General features: G+C 34.3%; 1 protein-coding gene across 1 annotated transcript in view; it reads right to left on the bottom strand.

The window, feature by feature from the left end:
* Window positions 1-6,689: 6,689 nt before the first annotated feature.
* Window positions 6,690-14,827, bottom strand: part of LOC125052505 (RNA/RNP complex-1-interacting phosphatase homolog) — a 50,443-nt gene continuing 42,305 nt past the window's right edge. Inside the window, exons 6-8 of the mRNA XM_047653397.1 lie at window positions 14,417-14,457; window positions 7,963-8,070; window positions 6,690-7,439 (exon numbers count right to left, since the gene is read on the bottom strand). Of these exons, the coding sequence (XP_047509353.1) occupies window positions 7,033-7,439; window positions 7,963-8,070; window positions 14,417-14,457 (556 nt within the window). The 3' untranslated portion in view covers window positions 6,690-7,032. The remainder of the gene's footprint in view (window positions 7,440-7,962; window positions 8,071-14,416; window positions 14,458-14,827) is intronic.

Genomic DNA, 14,827 nt, shown 5'->3' with positions numbered 1-14,827 from the left:
TAAATACAACCACCCGCATCATGCAAACGATCAGATTAACATACGTACATTATTAAAAATACGTAGGGCATAGATGCTATCAATATCTGACGCGCTCGAGGATGTCCATGCAACAGTTTTTTTTTACATATTATACTATCTATAGCCGCTTCCCCCACCGATGAAAAGGAATTTATCATATAAAAATTTTTTCTTCTTTTTATCTAAGCTTTGCATCCCAATAGGTCTCTACGACGCTCGAGTAAATCCCCATTTAGCATCGTGGGCTCCCCTACCATAAGCCGTGCGTTGAAACCCCGACCAATGGATGGAGTTTATATTTATATGATCTAATCTAATGTATAACATTCTCGTGTCACAAAGTTCGTTCCCATACTCCTCCGAAACGGCTTGACCGGTTGTTATGAAATTTTGTATGCATACTCAGTAAGTCTGAGAATCGACTACTATCTATCTTTCAAACCCCTAAGTGATTTGTAGTTTGAAGTTTTTATTTTTTTATTATACAGCATACAAAAATACATACAACCCCTAATTTTCACCCCTCTACCATCAACACTTATTTTTTATTATTGTATTTTTATTGAACTAAAAAAATGTTTCGTAGAAATAATATACATGGCAAAACAAACGTTTGCCGGGTCAGCTAGTATTACTATAATACTCATTCGTATGGTAAAGAAAGATATCGTGAGTTAACTGGCATGCTGGCATCAAAAAAGCGGAGCCGCCGCCGAAATGTGCCGCCTACTTTAGAAAATTATTAATAAAAGCTTAAAAATCTATCTACTTGGGGTTATAGGAACTTCAAAGTCAGGAAGGCATTTATGAATCACTAGTTTATTATTATTTAAGGCTGGCAACGCACTTGCGAGCTTTCTGGCAATGTGCGCCGGTAACACTTTACATCCGGTGAGTGGAGACTCAAACCCCTGTTTAAAAAACTAATGCTAATATTAACTCAATAGATTTTCGTATTAATTTAATGAATAATAGATAAAAACCTTTTTTTTAATTGCGAGCAGAGTTGGCCTAGTGGGTAAAAACCTCGGCTGTGCACCAATAGACTTTTCTTTTGGATATCAATCGTACTGTGAAGGAAAACATTGTTGCTTCGACACAAAAAGACATCAGCGTGTGATCGGGCACAGAAGGCAAGGCAGGCCAAGGGTTGCAGTGCCATTGGTTTTTCAAAATGGAAAAGCTTTCATTATATAAACGCACAATTAACTTTACACTTAAATTTTTGTTACGTCATTTGGCGCTTCGCTTCCCTAATTCACAAATTGTATCCGTATGTTTTACTAACAAGGCGATTAAATAATGGCTATAAACGAGGTAAATCAAATCGATAAACAATGAAATAAATGTTATATCCGCATTCTTACGTATCAAACATCGAAACTAATTGCCAGTATAAAAAAGCAAACAAGCATATTTATTGGCGCATTGTTTAAATGTCTTAATTATCATAATTTACTTCTTGAATTATTACACAGGCTAGCGGTTATGGAGAGATTTCTATGATTGATGAGAGCTTTAAAGATTTAAACAAGTTCATATTTACAAACGAAAGTTAAAGAGTCCCTCAACTATTAATTATCCGTTAATAAAGCAGTCACTAAATGTCGTAACTATGAACCGGATTTTCAAATTTTCATGTTTTTGCCGCCCTTACCTCTGCCTATCATGTCCTAGATTATTTTTACAATCCAAAAATTGTTGGATTTATACACAAACCATCCAGTTCGCAGCCTCCAACCAGTAATAGGACTGACATGTATGGGTTAATAGGGGGAAGAGGAAAGACAGAAATCATACAAAGTGTAAGCTGAGGGCGAAGAGGTCGATTACTGGTTGGGGAGCGGCGAACTAGCTATTTTATTCTAGAATATAGAAGTTTGCTACACCGAATATAGAATGACACGTGAGAGGGGAAGGTCATCGGCAAAATTTGTTGCAAAGTTCTATCTGTATATCATCAGAAAATGGTCATGCAGAAATCTTATTGATTTCTATGAGGTAGCAAAAAAAAACGGCTTCCAAATTTGCCGCCTTTGCTGCAGCCTACTCAGCCTGCTGGTATATCCGCCACTCCATACAAAAGATGACAAGTAAAAATTAGAAAAGATTTTTTATAATTGTAACCTTTTACTAGCTTTCAGCAAAGGAACTTATTTAGCCAAACATTCATTTGTCACCAGTTCGGCTTGCAGCATTTTTTGATACTTTACAATGAAACTTCAACAGACTCCTTACCTAAGTTCAAGTTTTTTTCAGTTTCTTCTAGACAGACGGAGATTGGCAATTTATTCAAATTAAATACATTTTTATTAGTATTTCGGACGTTTTAATAAAAAGCACAAGTTTTTATCACCTGGCTACTTTTTTAGCAACAACTTAGTAGAATTCCTGTTAACAGAATCGGCTTGTTCTCCAGATTGATAAAAATCAGGCGCCCAAAACGTCACCTTACCAAACGAGCACATTAAAATAAAGCCTCAACTAATAGACATAAATTAAATGCACGTCACTCAAGGATCCATCGGCAGGTAAAAAAAGATAACTTAAGATGTTTCATTTTATTAACGTCACATAACTAATTTTATGTTCTTGTCGGTAAATGCTATTGATGGTGTGTCCTAAGGACAAACAATATGTACAATCGAATTGTTAATGCGAACAATACACTTTTGTATGCATTTGCGTTTGTTTTTAAGGAACTATCGCTTACGGAAAGTAAGTCATATATAGCTAATTGGAATACCCTGTTTATCTTATTATCTATAGAAATAAATATAGTTTCCGCTATTTCATTGTTTGACATATACGGTAGTGTATCAAGTTAAAAAAGCATTGTTTAATGTCTATCAGATATCCGCAATTTTATTTTTATTACTAGTAAAATCTAAAAGGGAAATGTAATATTTTTATTTATTTTGACCATAATTGATTTATTTTAGAAATGATAGCGGGTAACATACACTATTAGATATATATATATATGAAGTGGTGAACTTTAACAAATAATAATAAATTATTAATTGGTTAACAAATCCGTAACGACCCACTAATTTGTCTTTACGGGTACCTACTAGTAAAATCTAAAATGGAAATGTAATATTTTTATTTTTTGTAACATTTATTTTTACCATACTTGATTTATTTTAGAAATGATAGCGTGTAACATACACTGTAGATATATATATGATGTGGTGAACTTTAATAAATAAAAATACCCACTAATTTGTCTTCACAGGTATCCTATTTCATGCAGTACCAATAGTCCTGTAAATACTCTTAAAGTAAGACTTCGTTCAACATAGACAAAAGACAATAAATACGTCATTGTTTAACGCAAACTTTCCTAAGTTAAATTACTCGCTGGAGTCGTACCGCACGCGAGTATATTGCAATTTATTACAAGACGAATACTAGAAACCAATATACAATACACAGTTGTTGAATGTAATGCTTGGTGTATAATCTCGCATAGAAGCTGAACAATAGAGCAATAAAAGCGACTAGCCTTGACTTGGGAAAGCTACCATCGACAACATATAAATCAAATATGTGTGTAACATACTAGTGGAAGTGCTCACTGATATATTGAGCAGTTCGAAGCGTTACAAAGTAAACAGCTCTGACATAAGTCAGTAGAACATAAAATACGTTCCGTGGAAGTGGGACACGGTGAGCTACGTTCATATCGGTCGCATCTTCGCTTTGATTTATTTCTGAAACCTGCAAACTTGTAGCAAATTCTCATGCGATTCATGGTTCTGTTATTGTTATTGTATATTAGTGTTATTCTGTAATCATTTTAAAAAGATTTCTGTAGATTGTTATCTATACATATTGCATGTAAAATTTTTTTTTTAATTTTCCCTGTAGTTGGCGAAGATGAAGACAAAAGTAGAGAGTGTGGATTGGAAATGAAGTGAAAAAACATTAAAAGTTATTTTATTTTATATTGTAAGTTCATTATTAAGTTTTGGAAATAAACGCTATTGCTATTGTTATAGTTAGCCAATTATGAAAAGGGTCTCAAAAATTCCTCGACGCCACATTTCGTAACCACAATCTTAAGAGCATCAGGGCACTTGGTGAAAATCGGCTGTGCTCATTTTCATAACTGTTTAATAACTAGGCCCTTAAGATCTTGTCAAAATCTACATTCAAATATACTTCTGCGTAATTTAGCCCATTGTATTTTGTTAATAAATCGTTGATTATTCCTTCATAGAATAGAAGAAATTCAGTTTTCAGTTCAGAAGAAGTTCAGTTTTGTTTTTTTTAATTTATTTATTTTACAAAAAAAATATAATACAATCATAATAAGTTACATTAGAAAGCTGCTGTGGTTTGTAGTAGTTCACCTTCAGACTTCGTATAAGAAATTCCTGCTTACTTATAAACGTGACTTAGTAGTTAATATGGCGTAATCGAAACATTCTGGATTGGATTTCCTGTGCGTCAAAGATTTCGTATTGGCATCTACAAAAGGCTGATCGACCTTTAACATTGATGGAACAGGCGTAGAAATATGATCTATCCTATGCCCTACCTAAGGGATAGAAGTAGTCCAGATACACCAGTAATAATCTAATATATAAAATTATCGTGTCGCGGTGTTTGTAGTTAAACTCCTCCGAAACGGCTAGACCGATTCTCATGAAATGTTGTGTGCATATTGGGTATGTCTGAGATTCGGACAACATCTATTTTTCATCTCCCTAAATGTTAAGGGTAGTCCACCCCTAAATTATTTTGTTTTAATTTTTAGATATTTTTTTATGATACACCATTAAAAAATACATACAACCCCTAATTTTCACCCCTCTACGATTAACCCCTATTTTTTATTATAAATGATATACATGGCAAAACGACGTTTGCCCGGTCCGCTAGTTTACTTCTAAATAAGCAGAACTCCAGAACAAATAAACATGATAAACACCCTTAGCAAAACAATATCTAGTCTTGCACCTGTGGTACATAATAAGCGCCTCTTAGTCAGGCTCCATCCACAATCTTTTCATCTCGATTGTATCAATCACGTGCAAGCTATCCACATCACAATACGTGATCCCACCAATTCTAACATAATTAGACCTGTTCTCATGACTCAATTTTTCTGGTTGCTACTGTAATTTTATTTAACCAACAGGAAATACATTCAGAAAATGCTTGAACTGCCTTGAAAAATAAATAAAAGTAAAATAGTTTCTAGATTTTCACATCTATATCTATAAAATGTTAGGTTGGTTTTGTACACTTCAAAAACTGAAAAAGTTCTCCACCGATCGAACTGAAATTTTACCATGATAATGAATAAGTCGCATCAAGGATTGTTTTTATCTATTTTCTTATCATTTTTTTTTCCACAAGTATTGCAAAATAAAACTTATTAATTTTTTTTTTGTTTTGTTTCTCATTTCTCAACCATTCAATCACAATGTGCCACAGCGAAGCGTGGCAGGGAACAGCTAGTCAGATATCATTTTAATCTAATAATAATTTATGTTATCCTATTTCAGTTAACATTTAATAAATTCTATTTTTAGTTTTAATGTTATTCTTGACAAGTACCCCATATTAGGCTAAGGCCTCCTCCAGCATATCTAGAAGTACTTACTTACTTCTTTTATTTTCTATTACTTTGCTCCACCTTCCGACCGCAACTTCTCCAAAATACAATTTTGACAAGATTTTTGCGAAAACACCTGAATTGTATTTCAATAAATTACGTAAAAACCTCAATGAATTATAAGCCTAAACCTTTCTTAGAAATCTAGCTAGCTTCTAGTTCCGTAGTTTTTGATTTTATCACATTCATAAGGGGGAAGCTTTGTAACACAAGGATAAGGTAAAATAAAATGTGGTAGCATATCATTTATAATTTAATACCAGAAGGAAATCTATAAATTATTCTTATCGAAAGCTGCTATTATACGAATGAATACAATTTTAAGCACAATAAAGTCCAAAACATATAAGCAACTAAGATAAAACGTAGGGTGAAATGAAATTAAACGAAATAAATAAATTAAATCGATTTATTAAAGTTACAAATGTATAAAAAATATATACATCATGTATCATATGCCTGTTTTATAAATATAAGCAATCCTTCAAACAATTGTTTCGCTTAAAACCGCGAAATAAAGCTAATAAATGTGGTCCAAATGAGACATTTAAATTATTATTGCTACTGATATTCATGTAAAGGGCAGGATATTCAGAGTTGCTTTTTAGTCTATTTCGACGAGAAAAAATACGAATTTAATTTGACACAACAACGAAAAACTCGTAACTTAAATGTATATAATTTAACACCTTATCTAATTATAAGTGTTATATTAGCTAACCTAACTAGCGTGTTTAATGAAATAAAATCGGCGACTACGTATGTACTATCAACAGTATGAACGCCCAATTTAGATAGTACTATAAACTAACTCTTGCGTACCGACCCAAAGTATTCTAGGTCTCCGAAAATGACACCTTAGATCAGTGTTTCCCAACGTCGGGACCACACCCCACACGGGGGAAATTTGATTGTTAAGGGGGCTAATCCAAAGTTCATCAAAATTATTTGGGATTTGAATTTCGGTTTTACATAATATGTTTTAAAAATGTGCTTACTGTATTTAGTTAACAATTTCCTAGAATTTCTTCCTAAAACCTATCGTTTAACTTTCGTAAGTGAACAATTCAATTTTTTTATATAAAAATTATGTGTTTGGGGCATAAGAATCTTAGAAAGGTACCTTTATATACTAGGCATGGCACAAATAGGTTTGGAAGCACTGCCTTAGATAAACCATTTTGTGTTCTACACAACCATTTTGAGTTGATGAAAAAACCTTTTTTAACATTTTTAATTAAAGTTTTGAGAACACATTTTTTTAAACTGTCCATCGTGTACGTAGTGTCGGAGCTTGAATATCCTGCCCAACATTTATGTATATTTACCATTAAATTTATCTTCTCGTCCTTATTACGTCATTGTCGTATTAAGAGTACCTACTAATAGTCATATCTGAAATCAAAATCATCACTACTGCTTTTTCTCTTCCTCTTATGTCTGTTTTTGCTTCCATCTGGTCTCCGTTTCCCGTACCGCATGATGTGACCATCCGCTTCTTCTTCATATGCAAGAGGAGATCTATATGTAATTTGTCTTTTATCTTCTCTCGATCTATCTCTGATTTTCCTCTCATTATCTCTTTCACTAGAAATGTGACGTTTTCTTATATCCCGCTTAGGTTTAACCTCTTCTATTGTATGATCCCTGTATGGCCTCCATGGTTTTTCATTAACCAATGGTTTTATGTCAGTTTTTGGCCCTACATCGGGTGGGGGCGGTGTTTTGCCAAGAAGATCTGCGATGTAATTCTCTCTTTCTATTTTATAACCACGTGCCTTTTCGAATTCTGTTGAAACAATAAATATAAAGATATACTTTTTATCGCCACAACATATCGTATAACAATTTTTATAGCTATCTTGGGATGCATTTTTTTTTTCTATAAGTATAAAAAAAAATATATTCAAATTTAAAGACGCATACACTATATACTGAAAACTAAAGTTGAGATGGACGGATAATATGAGAGAAAAGAAGCAAAACTGGAAGAGAATCGAAACGGTACCTCCGTGGGAAAAGAAAGAGAGGCAGGCTGATAAGAAGATGGGAGGACGATACAAAAAAGGTAGCAGGTCCAACGTGGATTCGAACCACTAGAGAATGTCAAGATTGTATAAATTTAGGCTTTTTTCGAGGAGAAGCTGTAAATAGATAGATAGGGAGGAAAGGAGAAGTATTATATTAGTTTAGCCACATTTACTATATATTTAGCATGTAAGTTAGCAGCCTAGCAGCCAAACAAATTCTCACATCTTTTAGCTAACTTTTATTATTAATTTGTTATCGTGGCTATAACGTATAGTACTTACTCTCAATAGCAAGAGAAGCCGGTACCCGGAGACGATCCCGAAGGTATCTGCACACCATATAGCCTGTGCGATTCAAACCATGTGTGCAATGGACTCCGACTAACGATACTGTAAGAGAAAAACATTTACTTAGCTTTCACATTTATTTAAGACAGTATTAACCTGTGTGTGTGGGAGGTAAAATGATTGCAGTAGTGAACCTATGCTAGGCTTATAGAAGAAAACTATATGAACACGCGTTTATTGATAAATTCAAGTAATAATCGTAAGAATAGAGATAAGTTTGTTCTCTTCAAATGCCTTCTGGAATTTAAATTCCGTATTTACCAACAACTTACAGTAATAAAATTATTTTTTTGCACATGAACAAGAAAGTATTAAACTGGTGCGCAAGTTGTGTACAATAAATGCGAATGAGGAAGAAAATTTAGAAGGTGGATAGACTAGATTAAGAAAACAGCACATATGGTGGTTGGTACATATGCAGATAGTGGCACAGTGCAGAGAGAAATGGCTGACAGAAATGGCCATTGCCAAGGGTATTTAAATGTCTTTGAAATAAAAGTCTTTTATTATTATTACAGTATTTTTTAAAATACACGTCAAATTAATGGTAATATAAACGGTTTTGTAAACTTGTTTAAAAAATATTGGTTTAAGCTAAATTGCAACAAAATAGAGTTTTAATGAATAAAAGCAATAAATAAAAAAATCGTAATTTTTTACTGTACATTTTTGTAGTGTTTTTGGTTTTGAAAAGCATTTCCCGCTCTGCTTATTAAAACTAATGGAATATTCTTGAAGGTACAACTGTTGTTTTTCCCAAATACACAATTAATCACAAAAGTCACGTTGTTTACTTGAAACTGCATCTCGGGGTCGTTGACTCGCACCCCTTACCCCTACCACAAGTCATGCTTAGGGTGGCGGTCGGAACCCGGGGCCCGCGGTTTGATACTTCCTCGGGAAGACCTTTGATGTCTCAAAGACGTCGGAGTCAAATTCAAGTATTGTGTGAAATACAATATATTTTATCGTAATAATATTTATTTTGTCATGTTCTCTAGTATCCAAGCGTGCGATCCTCGTCCACAAAGTGAGGAAAGCAAGTCTTAGACCCAAAATGTATAATAGACTTCTACAAAATATAATGCAGATAGCCGGGAAATATTTTAATTAAGACTAAAAGACCGTCTCTTGAGTGATCCCAGTTATCTACGTTAAAGCTCTTCAATGACCCACGACGTGATAAATTATATCTTTAGTATAGAAGTTCTGAAGTAAAGTACTATTGTCTGTTATGGGAATAAATGTCTTTAAACCTAAATGCCATGAGCCGTAGGAGACATTACACTTAGCAAGATTTACTTGCGAGTATGGTCAAGATTCAAAAAATAAAAAATAAAATAAAATATATTTATTACGGAACATAAGATACATATATCACTTATTCCACGTCATTAATTTTGAATTTGTAGGCATCCCTACTCATCGGCAAAGAAGACAGAGGTTGTAGGCCGAGAGAAAAGACGACACACTAAGGTTTCTGAGAAGAAATGAATAGAAGAAGCTAAAAACAGATCCAAATGGAAAGTTCAGAAGGAGGTCTTTACCCAAAAGGAGTCCTGCAGAACATGAAGTAATGGAAATAACAATAACTAACGTACACTAATACTATAATAACAAAACCAGCATCATTTGGTATGTAATTTTTAACAGTATGGAATTAAAGTGGCTTTTTTTTGTATAGAACATCCACCAAACAGGCAAGAAGTTCGGCAAGTTCTTCTTACCCGCTCTACGCCCTTGATTTGCGAACTGGTACTAAATGTAAATTTACAATTAATTTAACTTGACAATTCATAAGTGTAATTGTTCTACATGAATAAAGATATTTTGAGTTTGAGTTTGAAGAGGCCTGATATTAAGTGATACCACCGCCCATGGACACTCATTGCCAGAGGGCTCGCGAGTTATTATTATTTTAACAATAGAGCTCCATCATCAGTGACATAAACAAACGTGTTCCAAACGTTAGGTCATATAATTAAGTAAATAATTTTTAAAGAACTTTATTACTCATTACAAAAAATGTATTAATTATTACTCATTCAAGTATTACGTGACGAATTTGGGGGGGGGGTGTCTATTTGTAAAACGTTACGATGCGGGGCGGGGATTGAATTACGCGATATTGTTAATATTATTTTCAACTTTCCAGTACTTTACACCACATAATGGTAACTTTTAGGTATATAAAGAGTCACTGGGTGGTCACGAAACGTTTTACTATTGGCTAGAGAAAAACGTTACGGCGCGTTACATGGGGGGGGGGGGGTTTGGTGTCAATAATTTCCAAAAATTGCGTGACGTAATACTTGAACGCTCCTATACTCAATAGACTTCTTTAAATCATTTGTGCGCGGCTTCTACGCATTATAACGTATAAGATTTCAACCAAATTAGTTCATTCACGTTAAACTCCCTTTTCGTGTTGTAAGTGAATAATAAAATAGACAAGAGTATATTTTATACATGCCTACATGAAGACACGCAAAGATTATCGTGAACATGAATTATCATTGACAATTAAGATCTGCCGAAAGTATTAATGTCAAAGTTTCTTGCCAAGCATTTTGTTAACGACTTAATGGCTTTGTCGTGCCGGCAATTATCATTTGTTTGATTTAATTGAAGCGTTAATTGAGTTCATAGAATGTAATAAAAACATACAATATCTTTGGAGGAGGTCTTTATTTTTTAGTCCTATACTCGTAAATATATCAGTGGCACTACAACCTTTTTAGGTCTGGGCCTCAGATTTCTATATCTGTTTAATGATCATTTGTCAACCGAATAGGTATAATGGCCTCCTGTGCCGGACACACCCCGTCGACTTTTTGGGTATAAGGCAAGCCTCCTCACGATGTTTTCCTTCACCGTTCGAGCAAATCTTAAATGCGCACTTAGAAAGAAAGTCCATTGGTGCACAGCCGGGGATCGAACCTACGACCTCAGGTATGAGAGTAGCACGTTGAAGCCACTAGGCCAACACTGCTCATACGAAACTTCTAGTAGTGTCGAAGTATCGCTACTAGAAGTTTCGTGGTAGCCTCGCTGAGTTAGTTTACATTGGATACGGCTTAAGTGAACCTATTGTTATCTAAATTGACTTAAACATATTAATTACATTAAAATTTAATTATGCAAATGAAAGCGTTGATTAATCGCAAACAAATAAAAAATCGAATTACTAATAAAAACAGAGTTTCGTTAATTAATGCGAGCTATTATCGATTAATTTGAAAATAATTTGGAGAAACTTGGGGTTTATTCTCGTAATGCCATAAGACTACTATTTTATTTTTTACGTCTGGTTTGTCTGGAAGATGCTTTTAGCAGTAAGACCGCGCATTTATTGTCCTTTTGTTTTATTTTTTCTCCTGTTTAGTATTTTAAATAAAATGTTATTATTATTACACAGTGAGCAGATATGTCAAGCGAATGACATTGAGAAGTGGCGTTAAAACCCTTAATCTTTGCATCGTATCGTATTCGACTGTTTGTCTTTAGCAATAAACATAATCACCTTTCTGTGCTACACACTACACTATTTTTATGGCTTGACATTTGTCAAAAACCTATCAGATTTTACATAGGAAAGTCATACTTTGCGCTTATCCACAGTACTTTACCTTCACAATATGAGCCGTTAACTTCTATATAAAAACAAGTACTGTATGATCAGGATTACATTGAGTCCATGTCATTATGTTTAACATCAGTACACGACTTCCGACGTAGTAGACTCCTCCAACCCACTTGTCTCTCATCCTCACGTCCAATCCCTCAACGCTATCCCTCTTATCCCATTATTCCAGGGACCTCTCATTTTCTATCCCACTGGACCATTCTACTGGGTCTTTTTGACGCATCTGTCATCACAAACGCGGGCAAAGTGACCGGCCCATTTCCTTAACTTTTTTGAATGTCACGATGTCTGTTATGTTTGTAACGCTTCGTATTTATCACAGTGTGATATAAATATCGCGTGTTAGAGAATGAGAGCCCAGTTGCTTCACTCCACTTGGCGCCACGCGTGGGAGGTTTAGATGGTGACTGATTAGGTATTTAGATAGATAACCGTTGCAATACAAGTTTTATCGCTTCGTATTTTTACGATCTACATACTTTTGTGTAATCGAAAGTTTTAATACATACAATTACTTTGAAAGCTTAAATATTTTACCTCAACTAAAACCATAATTTCAATACTTATAACTTTTTGTAAGTAATTTTAAACTAATAATTTTACTAGTATAATAGTACAAAATTTAAAAAAAAATCTATTATATTTACAACTAAAATTAAAAGGTTTTTTTTAACTCGATACTAACCGACTTCATAACGAAGGAGGTTGTTGTAAAAATACGACACATTTTTAGTTAGACATAATTTACAATAATTTGAAAAAAATCTCGTTCTAACCTACTAGGCAATTTTTTTTCAACTAAATTCTTAATAATATTGATTTATTATTCACAGCATTAAGTAGCAAGTCATCTGTCCATAACGGTATCATAGATCATTTATCAATGCAATGCGTGACAACTTGCGCCGGCGGCGTCAAATATTTTTAGAACTTAAATAATTCATTTATTTTATTACATTCGCATTACGAGAATTCGGTAACATGATATAAGGTATTCGAAAGTTCAAATTTTGAATTTGGAATATGAAGGCCCACCCACAATTATACACTGACGGCAAGTATTTTGCGTGTTTAAGTTCGCTAATGCCTAAAGTCCTTTACGACTTTTGTCTTATTACTTAATTTGTGAAATTACAGAAAATTCAGTTTTTTGGTGCAATTTTCCTCTCCATATAAACCTTCTAGAGTTCAAGGAACATTAAAAAAACTACTCGAATCGATCCTGCTGTTCTTTTTTTAAATAAAAGATGGGGCAAACGGGACGAGGAATAATGCAGTGCAACCCTACATTGGCCTGTAAATTGTGCATCTTTTTTATTAATATGTCTTTTATAGAACTAGAAGAAGCAAGGCAAATAGCGGAAGGCTCACGTGATGTTAAGTCATATCCATGGACACTTTCAATGCCAGAGGATTCGCGAGTGCGTTGCCGAGCTGTTGCCTGAGAGGTTTGCGCTAGCAACATATTTTGCTATTTATTTTTATTTATATTATTCTGTTCTGCCAATCCACAATAATACCAGCCTTTGCTTGCAAATATATTTCATGACGTACACATCTGACATTAATTACATACAAACAAATATCAATCTACTTAGCGACACCGATAACCAGTCACCAATGAAGACGCCGACAGCTACAATTAATTGAAACTACCCACGTAATCTAATAAAAGCTAGTTTTGGCCATCACGACAAACAAGTGTCTATAATTAGAACCTAATGAACATAGAGAATTAAGTTCGGGACCGTGAGAAGTTTGTCGATAACCACGATTTGTGTCACTTTAATTAAATATGTAGCTGCCGATAAAGTCAGACGTGCGCACCGAATCTACTAGTTTTGATTGCTATAACTTTTTAATAAACCAATCGGTGTGGACCCCTCGTACGCCTTACGTCGCCTATGAATAGAGGTGTGACCACAGCGACTCATTACGTATTTAACGTTGCATCTCATTTAATTTGGAACAGGCTTTAATTGAAGTGATCATTGAAAAGAAATGCTTGGGCGGTTCAATCGAACACGCAAATCAGATAGTCAAATAGTTCCGTAAATCTTTGAAAGTTTCTATTTGGGCGCCGACAATAGAATACCGATTAGTGACATAAAAGAGCGGAGTAATGACACTCTTTATGGTGGTCTTGTAATACAATTAGGCAATGGGCATGCATTAACACCTTGCTATGACATCCCACGCATGAATCGAGCCTACATCAAAGTTTACAAAACCTACTTCGAGTTCATTATAGAAACAGCGTATGACCACGCGAGTGTACTCAACCTGTTTAAATTAAACATACAATAAACACATTGGATGTATCCACAAAAAGTTTCACTAATAAAAAATATAATACAGAGCAAAGCAAAACATAGCCTGACAGCAGAAAATGTATAAATCCGGAGAACGACAAACATACTAGTAGCTATAATTTAGAATAAATGTACAAGGATTAGGACATTAAAAGTTGTTTTAAATTATTTTTAAATGAAGCAGTAGAGGAGTGCTAAAAATGGTCGATATTATTGACAGATTCTAAAGCAGAACACGTCCTGTGAAGAGGCTCGCGGAACCCAATGTTGGTTCTGGTAGTCGGAAAGTTAAAGGTCAATTGACTTAAAGAATTAACATTCATACACTCGCAAAATAAACAACACAAAACAAAGAACCAAATATAAATACAGAAGGTTCGTCCATAGCAAATAATATTAGCTAAAGAACTGTACAAATATAATTTCTCACCGTCATCCTTTTCCAGAAACTCGTCCACCGTGTCCATGAATCTGGAAAGAATTCAAAAGTTTTCACCATGTTACGAAGGACAGTTTACTTAAACCTGTCGGAATGCCATACACACATCGCGAAACACGAAGCGTATTTAGATAAGCATAATCAACAAAGAACTTAGCTGTTATAATAGCATTCCGACACATAATTCATACAGTGAAACACGAATAAAACGAATGTAAAATGATACGTAACAACGTCATTTCGGTATTTTATTTAATTTACAAAAATTCTAGGAGCCACGGTGTCCCGTCTCGGAATGAATTATTATGTATAGATCGCAGCGTGTCGCCATAATATAATCGATTTTTTACACCTAAAACCGCACGAACAGTGGGCGTCCCAAAAACGATTGTTTCAGGTGCA

The sequence above is a fragment of the Pieris napi genome, chromosome 9 (genome assembly GCF_905475465.1).
Source record: "Pieris napi chromosome 9, ilPieNapi1.2, whole genome shotgun sequence".
Classification (NCBI taxonomy): Eukaryota; Metazoa; Arthropoda; class Insecta; order Lepidoptera; family Pieridae; genus Pieris; species Pieris napi.
The sequence above is the reverse complement of the archived record's forward strand: the minus strand, read 5'-3'. Positions and strand labels throughout refer to the sequence as shown.